General features: G+C 60.0%; 1 protein-coding gene across 3 annotated transcripts in view; it reads right to left on the bottom strand.

The window, feature by feature from the left end:
- Positions 1-263: 263 nt before the first annotated feature.
- NELFA (negative elongation factor complex member A) overlaps positions 264-10,583 on the bottom strand; it is a 27,538-nt gene continuing 17,218 nt past the window's right edge. For 2 of the 3 annotated variants that reach the window (XM_040489583.1, XM_040489600.1), the window contains exons 2-11: positions 8,416-8,587; positions 7,071-7,232; positions 5,501-5,590; positions 3,877-4,007; positions 3,712-3,781; positions 3,252-3,340; positions 2,429-2,540; positions 1,333-1,619; positions 1,131-1,234; positions 264-1,003 (exon numbers count right to left, since the gene is read on the bottom strand). In XM_040489583.1, the coding sequence (XP_040345517.1) occupies positions 733-1,003; positions 1,131-1,234; positions 1,333-1,619; positions 2,429-2,540; positions 3,252-3,340; positions 3,712-3,781; positions 3,877-4,007; positions 5,501-5,590; positions 7,071-7,232; positions 8,416-8,587 (1,488 nt within the window). In that variant the 3' untranslated portion in view covers positions 264-732. The remainder of the gene's footprint in view (positions 1,004-1,130; positions 1,235-1,332; positions 1,620-2,428; positions 2,541-3,251; positions 3,341-3,711; positions 3,782-3,876; positions 4,008-5,500; positions 5,591-7,070; positions 7,233-8,415; positions 8,588-10,583) is intronic. The other variant, XM_040489591.1, reaches the window with a different exon arrangement.

Here is a 10,583-nt window from a genome sequence, read left to right as displayed (position 1 = left end):
CCCCCCCCCCCCCCCCCCCCGCTTTTTTAAACACTCTGATGAGCAAATCCCCATCGAGGGTGAAACGGTCAGGAGCTGCCGACCCTTCTGAGCGGACGCTCAGCCCCGCCCCGGGTCCTCCGTCTTCCCTGAGGAGAGCCTTTGACCCTGGCTCCCCCTAGTCGGGGAGTGACCATCCTGCCAGCCCGCCACCACCCACCCCAACGGGGGCTGCGGCCCTCGGAGCAGAGAGGACGGGCTGGCCCGAAACACCGCCGCGGGGCTTTCTTTAGAAAAGCTAGACTTTAATTACTCAGATAGTTTTACAATGAAAACAGGTACCAGAAGACCGGTCTCAAGGCTCACAACCGTACAAAAGACAAATACAAAAGCTGCGGGCGGTGAGCGCGGCCCGCATCTCCCGCCCTGGGGTACTCGGCAGCCCTACCTCACCCTGTCCACCGCGCCAGGCGTCCCTTTGGTCCCCTCAACCTCGGGGGGCGGGGAGAGCGTCGCACTAGCAAGGAAAAGCCCTCCTTCGTGGTCAGTGGAATTTAAGAAAAAATAAAAAAGATAAAAGTCTAATAAGCAGAGCTGTCGCTAAAATGCGGAAGTTATAACTTTTCTGGTTAACTTGAACATTCGAAAATGTAATATTGAATCCAAAAAAGTATCCGAAATCACACAAAAGGTAACCCATAGTAAAATTTAAAAAACGAGTCCAGAACACCCCCGAGAAATGAACCTAAAGCTTTAGCGGGCTGGGGCCCGGTGGAGCCCGAGGGGCGGCCGTCCCGCCAAGCCCCACGGCGGAGGCCAGCACGGGCGGCGGGCGGCCCCTAGGACACGTTGGCCATGGGCTTGTACTTCTTGAAGCGCGTCCACTGGCCTGTGGCGTAGTTCATCTCGAACACGGTGTCCACCAGCATGGTGGTGCTGCCCTGGCCGTCCGACTTGGGCAGGTCCTCCGTGTGCTCGCTGAGCTTGATCTGGATCACGTCGCCCTGCTCCTGGCACGGGTTCTCTGCGGAGGGCAGGGGCTGCTGGGCGGGGCACCGGGGACTGAGGAGCCCGTCCCCCCGCCCCTCCCGGGGCCCCCGTCCCCCTGCCCGCCCCCCCTCCCCCCTCCCCCCGGGGCCAGCCACGCACACCTACCTCGGGAGCCGGCCATGAAGCCCAGGATGAGGGCCTTCTCCGGCCGTGTGACTTTGTTGGCCGTCTTGAACATCTCCTGCGCAGCAAACATCTGCTCTCTCTGCAAGCGTGGACAGGGGTGTGGGTATCCGGGCACTGCGGGTGCCCCCACTGCAGCTGTGGGCGGGCAAGGCCTCAGCCCGCCCAGGGCACACCTACCGTGAGGGACAGGTTCTTCTTGGGCTGCTGCTGCTGCTGCTGGGCGGGGGGCTGGGTCTGTGGGGCCACCATGGCCACGGGAGGCGTCTGGGCGGCCGGGGTGACGGCCGGGGGTGTGGTGGGCGTCAGGGGAGAGGTGGGCGTTGAGGGTGTGGATGCGGCAGGACTCGGGCCGCTGTTGTACATGGGTGCCCTCTGCTTGAACTGTGCTGGCAGCGCAGGGCTTGGGGCACTGGGCTCCTCAGGCGGCCGGCTGGCCTGCAGGCCAGCCTCCCGAGAAGATGGTGCTGTAAGCAGAATGCGGTCTGGTGAGGGGGCGGGGGAAGGAAGGGGAGACAGGGACCCCCCCCCCCCCCCCCCCCCCCCCCTCCCCCCCGGCCCTTGAGCTCTCCTGGGCTCCACTGCCCCTAGAACAAGGGGACGGGTCCTGCTCCACCTCCCAGGCCCTGACTGCTAGACCCCGTCCTGCCTCTGAGTCCCCAGTGGGAGGCCGTCTGGCGGAAGCTGGGGCCTGAGCCTGAACCACCGGCAGCACCTCTGGGCCCCGCAGGAGCAGGGAGTCTCAGGCTCTTCCAGACGGCAGATGAGATGTCCAGGCCTGGCCCAGGCCCAGCCCCCGCCCCGCCCCCCCCCCCCCCCCCCTCCCCGCCACGGCCCCGGTAACGCAGGAAGGCAGCCTCCTCCAGCCCAACAGGGCTGCTGGCCCCCCATGGCCCTCTCTGGCCACTTCCGCTCCCGGAGGGCAAAGCTAAGCCCAGTGACGCCAGAGCCCCAGAGTCAAGTCCATTACCCTGGGTCCACCTTTTTGTCAGAAATTCTGTGACTGCGAGGGGATCCCTGGACCCTATCTTGACGTCAGCTGGGCAACCCCCTCCCCCTCCTCCAGCACCCCCACTCCCCACTGGGCCCTACAAAGGGGCCTCCAGAAAGGACAGAGCAGGTGAAAACTTGGGGATTGCTCCAGCACAGATGTCCTGCCGCCCAGGGAAGCGCCACGTGAGCAAGGGAGGATCTGCTCCCTCCCCAGCGGGCAGCAGTCCCGGTGGGTGCTGGGGAGGGGTCTGGAGAAGGCTGAGCCGGACACCTGCCCGCTCACCTGGTGGGGTCTCGGAGCTGGGGATGTAGGACGAGGCCGGGACCACGCTGGGGGTGGCAGGCAGGTAGCTCGTGGAGGGCAGCGCAGGCTCGTTGTTCAAGGATCCGAGTTTCTGGAACAGATTTTATTACGATCCCTCCCAGAAGAGACCCAGGGCTCAGTGCTTCCCCTGGACGCTGGCCTGTGCTGGCTCCCCTGTGAGCCTCAGACTCAATCCTCCACCCCCACGGGAGGCACTCCCAACCCTGGGGCAGGACGGCGGGCATTGTTCTCCTCAGCCCCTGTCTGGACCTGCCTCATGGGGGGGGGGGGGGGGGGGGGGGCTTCCCAAACCAGCCAGCCAGGAGGAGAGAAAACACCACTCTGCAGTGGAAGGAAACTGGGCCATTACCCGGAAGCAAGCCATGCTCACAAGGCCTTTCTCCAGCCCTTGCCCGTGGCCCCATCCCCACGAGCTGCGTGGGGATGGTCTGCACAGACGAGAATCCGAGAAGCAGGCTATGCTTGCCCGCTGACCCCCTCCACTGTGGGCGGGACTGAGGCCCCAAAGACAGGTCCCCACTAGAGAGGGGAAACCAAGGCCTAGAGGTGAGGAGACTCACCACAGAGTCCCCCGGAGAGCACACGTGGGACGCGCACACACAGCCCTAGTGCAACGCCTCTCGCACCCGTATCCACACACACACACACACACACACACACACACACACACACACACACTCCCCACAGGGCACACTGTGTGGCTAACCACATGTCGGCCGCGTGAGGAGCTGGGGGAAGATGGGTGGTTGTGGAAGGCGCCCCTGCAGCGCCCAGGCCCCACCTGTGTGGACACCAGGCCGGCCGCGTAATCTGGGGTGGCGTTCTCCACGACAGTCTCCTCCTTGGCTGGCTTTTCCACCACTTCCGCATCTGCTGACAAAACAGAGTCCTTGCCAGTGGCCCCGACTGCGCGCACCCCACGAGCGGGCCCGGCGGGCCCCCGGGGTGCAATCCCGAACCGCCACACTGAACGTGTGCTTCAAACACGGTCTCCAGGCAAAGAACAAAGTGAGCTCATTTTCCAGAAGTCCTGCCCCGTATGATCACCGCGCCCCAGTTGAGGACCTAGCGTCAAGACAAAAGCCACCGGCGGGACGAGTCACCGGGAGAGGGACCGGCCGGGAAGCGCAGCCCCCAGGTGGACTGCAGCCCAGACCCACCCCGATGCCTGACCCCCGGCTCCCCGACCGAGCGCCCGGCGGAGGGCAGCCCAGACCCCGTAGGGAGCCCCGTGTACACACCCAGCGTCTTCCTCCTCCTCTTTGCCTCTCGGCCGGCTCCCACCATGTCCAGCTCAGAAATGTCGAGCAGCTGTCAAAACAGACAGAAGCCGGCCCTTACCCGCGGTGTGAGGGACACCGAGGCCGGTCTCGTGAGGCCGCGGATACCAGAGGGGAAGTGCCTACCTTCACGCCCCTCTCCTTCCGCAGGGGGGTCCTCGAAGGCGGGATGGGGGTCCGGTTCCCGGCGGGGCCGAAGACACTGGGGGTGGTGGGGCTTCTGAAGGGCGCCTGCTTCGGGATGCCTTTGAGTGGGGCTGCAAAGAGGTGGGGACCTCAGGGACTGGCCTGTCTCCTGCCACTCTCATGCTTCCCTCTGAGGAGCGAGGCCACCCTGCCAGCACACCGCCCGCTTCACCGGCCCCGTGACACCGTGCGCGAGCCCAGCGGGTGCAACCCCGATTCCCACGGACCGCCCTGTCTCTGCGAGGGTGGGTGGAGGCGACATCACCAGTACACCTGCGACCCTGGGCGACCCTCTCCTGGTGGCCAAGGGCTCAGGCGTCGAGTCTGAGGGCAAGGCCATAGGAAGCAATGGCATCACAGCCAACCTAGGATATTGTTGCCAAAGCACGAACAAAAACAGACACCGTGTCTGCAGCCATCCGTGCTAACACAGCGAGCTTCCGACGGCACGGACGCGACTTCTACCCACGCTCCCTTCTTGTACCTCCCAGCAAACTGACCGTGAAAGGCTAGATACGCACACACTGCAGCCACAATCACCCTCCCTCCCTCCCTCCCACCTTCCTCCCTCCCTCTCTTCCTTCCTTCCTTCCTTCCTCCTTCCCTCCCTCCCTTCCTCCTCAAGTTGGTCCTAACTGTGTCAAAAAGAAGTCACCTGACACACAGCGACCTTCCCTTTCAAGCAGGGCCTGCCCCCCCCACCACTGGGCATCTAGCACCTCCCCACTCTCGCCCCCGGGACCCCATCTCCATGCTCAGCCCGCAGGCCTGCTCCTGCTCAGGTCTCACCCCGTGAGCCAGGCCCAGGGCACACGCAGCCTCTGGCCAGCACTGCCCTCAGGACACGTTGCTGGGGCGTGGAGAACCTGAGAGCTTTCTCCGGTGAGCGGGGTGGGCGGGCCTCTAGAAGGGACCCCGCCAGGCTTCCCTGTCAGCTCCAACAGGGTGCCCTCTGTTTTCAGGTGGCACCCCTCCCCTGCTGCCTGGTCACCCTGGGCCCTGCCTCTTGCCCTTGGGTTGGTTTGTCCGGTGCCTTCTGGAGGCATGCTCCAGGCTCCCTGTTCTCTGCTCCTCCTATCTGCTCCGGTGATGTGCACGCAGGGCTGTTTCCAGCCCTGAGGGAAGGAAGAAGGTACGGCCCAGGAGCACCAGCCACCGGGGCATTTCGCAATCCACCGTCAGTCCCAAAGCTCTGCGGCGGGGCGGCACTCACCATGTGCAGGGGGCACCCTCTCCCTACCGCCCCCCCCCCCCCGCCCCGCCCGCATCCTGCTCAAATTCTGGTCTTGCTCCTCTTGGCATGTCCACATATATATCCTTCCAGGTCTTTCCACAGGTGGAAAACCTGCATTGACCCTGAGCTCTCCTCATTCCACGCGTTCCTTTCCCAACACCTCTTAAGGCACCTTTGGGGCCCAACATTTAAATGGTGTGGCTGACCGGGAAAAACCGTCTTTGAAGCCAAACCCCAATCTCTGACCCAGAGGCAAGCCCGGAAGCAGGAAGGAGTCCTGCGGCTCCGTGCTCGGGCTGCCAGGGCGGAGCGCAGCAGGCAAGGCCTTACTTGTGGTGTCCATCTTCCGGAGCAGTCCCCGGCCCTTGGCGTGGAAGGGCACCCCCGCGCTCCGCTTCAGCTGCTGGGCTGTCTCGGTGGCTGTAAGAGGGTTGCACGTGTCAGCAGCGTGTCCTGCGGTACATGTGCGTGGCGCTCACGAAATGACTCGCTAGGAAGTAGGTGCTGTAAGTATTCACTCACACACACACACACACACACACACACACACACACACACACACGTCTCTCTTCCTAAAGACACATTCATACGTTCCCCGAAGCCCAATGTGACTGCAAATGGTATGTTTTTTGCTTACAAGACCTACTTTCAAGTAAGGAGAGCCGTGGGGCTGCCCGGAAGGGGCAGAACCGTACTCCAGAGGGGCCCCACAGGGGGGCTGGAGGGAGGCCTCCTGGGCACCCTGCGTGAGGTCTCAAGTCGGGCAGCCCCGATGGGGGTGTCCTCACTGGACACTGATGACCGTGGTCATCAGGCAAAGCGTGCGTGGCGTTTCTCCTCGCAGACGCAGAAGTATGAGGAGGGAACGAGATTTTCCCGAGACGGCTCGGTGGGTGCTGGGGAAGGGGAAGGGAGCAGCGAGGCGGGGCCGGAAGCCTGGTCCCCAGCACTAGGCTCTGCCACAGGGGACAGCGGGGCCACCAGCCCCATGCAGCCACAGCACGGCACCAGACCCAAGACGCTGTCTATTCTTTTTTTTAAAAAATTTTTTTTTTCAACGTTTTATTTTTATTTTTGGGACAGAGAGAGACAGAGCATGAACGGGGGAGGGGCAGAGAGAGAGGGAGACACAGAATCGGAAACAGGCTCCAGGCTCCGAGCCATCAGCCCAGAGCCCGACGCGGGGCTCGAACTCGCGGACCGCGAGATCGTGACCTGGCTGAAGTCGGACGCTTAACCGACTGCGCCACCCAGGCGCCCCAGGACGCTGTCTATTCTGAACTAAGAGTCACAACGGCTGGTGCGTTTTACCCAGATGCTTTGCAACCAGGGCATTTACGTATGTCATTGATACCAATTCCGTAGCCATTCAAAATAAAAGTTTATCGGGATATGTTTTGCAATTTGGTTGAAAAGAATCAACTTCCTTGCCTTTTTTCTAGCAAATAACTTCCACACCCATTTCACATGCTACTATCTGAGAAAACGTTAAATAAAACGCTGAAACATCTTTACGGTGAGATGCACGCCATCTGCAACTCCAGAAAAAGGCAGTTACAGGAGGGGCCGGCCTTTCAGGAGCTTTTGCCAGGCCACCTGTCACCGCCCACATCGCCGTTTGCAGATTTCACTTTTTGTAACAAGATTACAGACCCTTTAACCCGAAAATTCTGAAGTTTCTAGAGCAGATTTTAGAACACACAGTTTAGCGTAGCAGTAAATAAATTTCTGAAAAACTTTTGCAGACCTCGGTCTCAAGAAGACAGGTTAGGAGCCATAAATCAAAGAACTCTGAAAGTAGAAGTACAGACCGAGGCCGAAGCACGGCCGTGAGCTCGGCAGGGCGGCCCCGAGAGGAGAGGGTCCCCACCAGCCCGGCGCCTAGATGGCGGACACTCACATTTCTGCAGGAGCTCTGCCCTCAGCGTGGCACTCTTCGGCTTCCTCTTTAATTGAAAATGTTTCACTGGGGGAGTGAGGGGTCCGGCGAGGGTCGTCAGGGCGTTTTTGTTCAGGTACTGGCACTCCAGTGGCAGCATGGCTGACGCCTCACACTCATTCACTGCTCGTTCAAGAACCGACACAACTCGTTAGGAGCTCCCTCACCCAGGCCACCGTCTCCACCACTGATGTGAAAACACAATCCAAATGCCGTTTCCTGTTTACAGCCGCGGATCTTCCGCTTTGATCCGTCAAAGACGGACTCCCCGGCGTCTCCACCCCACCAGTCGCCCGCCAGTCAAGGCCACCAACATGGCTGGTGGTCAAGCAGGTGGCCACCCGCCAGGATGGGGCCCCACCGGTGTGCATCAATACAACAATTTTTGGAGAGTGTCTCCAGCATTCCCAGGCATCAGAAATGCCCAGACACACCCCGAGCAATAGGAAAGGCGAGTCTGTGGTCACCATAGGCTTCTCTCTGCAGCCTCCACGGGCCCCTGTCAGTGGTCTCTTCTGACTTCTGCTGGATCCTGGCCCTCAGAAGCAGCACTCGGGTGGCTTCTCTGTCCCCCCAGGAGTCGGAACTCAGGGAAAACCCTTGAGGAAGGAGCTCAAATGCACCCCTATTTTTCCTGCCCCCCCCCCCGGGGCCAAGAAGCCCCCTGCAGCCGAAGACAAAGCAGGCCCTTCCCCACCTAAGAGGCAGACCTCACCTGGACCCTGGTCAAGATAACCACCAGGACAAAGACGTCCTGGGTTTGCTTCCCAGGGCTCCCAAAGACTCTGTGTTGTGTGGGGGGAATGGCCAGGCTACCGGCCCTGTGGCAGCACAGGCTCCATCTTGAAGGAGCACCACCTGCACCTGTCTCCAGACAGAGAGAGATCTGGGAGGAACAGCCCTCCTCGTCTTTCTATGCCTTCTCTGATCATTTACGAGAATATTCTAAATAATTTTCAGTTCAAGCTCAAAATAACTCAACTGGTGATACTTTAAACACACAGTTCTGAGCATCTACTCTGTGCCAGGGAATGTTCTATGCTCTAGAGATGCAACCTGAACGGGCAGAGCCCATGGCCTCACGGAGCTGAGCAGTGAGGAGCGGCTTGTGGGCTGTTGACAAGCTTGGTATTCTGAGACTGGCGAGAAGCTGGGCAGCAGCTCTGGCGGGGGGGGGTGGGGGTGGAAAATGCACACAGATAACATTTCCGGAACCACAGCAACTGCCCCGCACACGACGCAACACTGTAGATGTCAAGTTCACATTTCCCTCCTCCCCACATAAAAAACACACACACACAGATACCCTTTTCTCTAAGTTCTCCTAGAATATCTTGAACGTTGGGATTCTGTTCTTCAAGGTCAAGGTTAAGCGAGCCGGTGTCGGGAAAGGACTTCAGGATGTCAGCTACCATGAGAACCCAGGGGTCCGAGTCCAGGGTAGCCAGCTGGATAATCTCCGCCAGGGCGCCCTTCATCTGCAGAGAAAGGAGAGACAGTGTCCTGAGCCTGGGGTCTGCACAGCCGCCCCTCCCGGAAGCCCCGCCCACTGCTGACAGGCCTTGGCAACCAGCTGGGGACGGCAGCCCCCGCAGGTGCAGGTGTCTGCACACCTTTGTTCCCAAACACAGACAGCAGCCCCCTTCACACCCCACTGAAGCTCTGTGGGGAAGCGTCCGGCCTCCACAGCAACCGCCTCCATGCCCGGCCCCCTCCTCACGGGAACCTGGGCTCCCCTTCCTCTGTGCTCCCCCCACCCCGGGGCCATCCCGCTCCCCTGGGCCACCACGGCCTCTGCCAGGTCGCGATGCCCACTCACGCTGAGCGCCCCCACCTTCGCCTGTTGCCCACCCCCCCTCCCGCAGCAGCCTCTCCCCACAGCCTCCTAGATGGCTCCTAGCGGCACCCAGGTGACGTGTGCCAGGAGGTGACCGTGTGCCAGCAGGAGGGAGGGCTGTCCACACACAAGCCCTGCCTTTGCCAGGCCCACACCCCCATTTAGGGAACCTGCTGATGGGGCACCTTCAGGAAGGAGAGGCGAGCTCACATTCCCGACGGGAGAGCACGGATGCAGGAGACAGAGGGCCGGGGAAGGGGAGAAGGCAGGACCCTTGAGCCGCCGCAAGACCACACTAGCCCCGCACTCACCCCACCTGGTCACTGGTCTTTCCATCCCTCAGACATGTGATTCCTCACTCCTGGCCCCGCAGGGGCAGCAACCGCCCTTCTCACCTGCACCACAGCTCCCTGCCCCCCTCCCATCCCCACCCACTGGAGGAGAGGTACCCACGTGTCAGGTCAAAGCTTCAGGGTGGGCCCCCCTCCCCTGCCAGCCACACACAGGGTCAGATGCCAGCTGACCAGTTCTAAAAGGCCATATCTTGAAATATGCAGAAATATGTTCTCTGATGGTAAAAATGATAAACCCTGAAACCAACATTGTACTATATGTTCACTAACTAGAATTTAAATGAATATTCGAAAAGAAAAAAAGCAGCAAACATTTATTTGTAAACATTTGTGGTAGGGGGGGGCTTTTTGCTGTTACAGAAGAGTGCCCCATCCACTGCCTTCCCCTTTACTTCCATTGAGGTATAATATAAGCTCTGTTCTGCGTTAAAAACAAAAAAGCACAAAGTGAAAAATTAAACAATTTAAAATTTTTTAAAAAGTTTATTTGAGAGAGAGAGACAGAGAGAGCGAGCAGGGGAGGGGCAGAAAGACAGGGGGAGAGAGAGAATCTCAAGCAGGTTCTGCATCATCAGCATGGAGCCTGATGTGGGGCTCCAACTCATGAACCGTGAGATCATGACCTGAGCCAAAATCAAGAGTTGGATGCTTAACCGACTGAGCCACCAAGGCGCCCCAAAAAATTAAACAATTTTTAAAAGATGTTTATTTCTTTATTTTGAGAGAGAGAGGGAGGGAGAGAATCCCAAGGAGGCTCGCACTGACAGCACAGAGCCTAACGTGGGGCTCAGACTCACAAAACATGGTATTGCGACCTGAGCCGAAATCAAGAGTTGGATGCTTAACCGACTGAGCCACCCAGGTGCCCCTCAAATTAAAACAACTTTATGCGTCCCTTGCTACAACAAGAAGAGCATAAAAACACGTCCCAGGCCAACTAAAATTGTGCCTAAGAAAATGACACGTACTGAGCGCCCAGCGTTCTAAGTGGCGCAGTAAGATGGCAGGTTCCACCCTGGGCAATGGCTCCGAAGCACGAAGAACAAGAAACACACACAGACTGCGCCTAAGGAAACTCCCGAATGTCCATACTCGCAAACGACCACACAGAAGAGAGGCTGCAAACATGACGTGGCCCACACCGGCGGGCGCTGCCTCATGAGCCGGGCGAGGGCAGAATCAAACAGGTGGGCGACGTGGGCAAAGGGGCAGAGGGACCGGAACCCTCTGGACACCGCTGCCGGCAATGCAAAATGAGGCCGCGCGGGGGGGGGGGGGGGGGGG

The sequence above is a fragment of the Herpailurus yagouaroundi genome, unplaced genomic scaffold (genome assembly GCF_014898765.1).
Source record: "Herpailurus yagouaroundi ecotype Mexico unplaced genomic scaffold, PumYag 28, whole genome shotgun sequence".
In the NCBI taxonomy this organism is placed as follows: Eukaryota; Metazoa; Chordata; class Mammalia; order Carnivora; family Felidae; genus Herpailurus; species Herpailurus yagouaroundi.
This window is presented reverse-complemented; position numbering and strand designations above follow the sequence as displayed.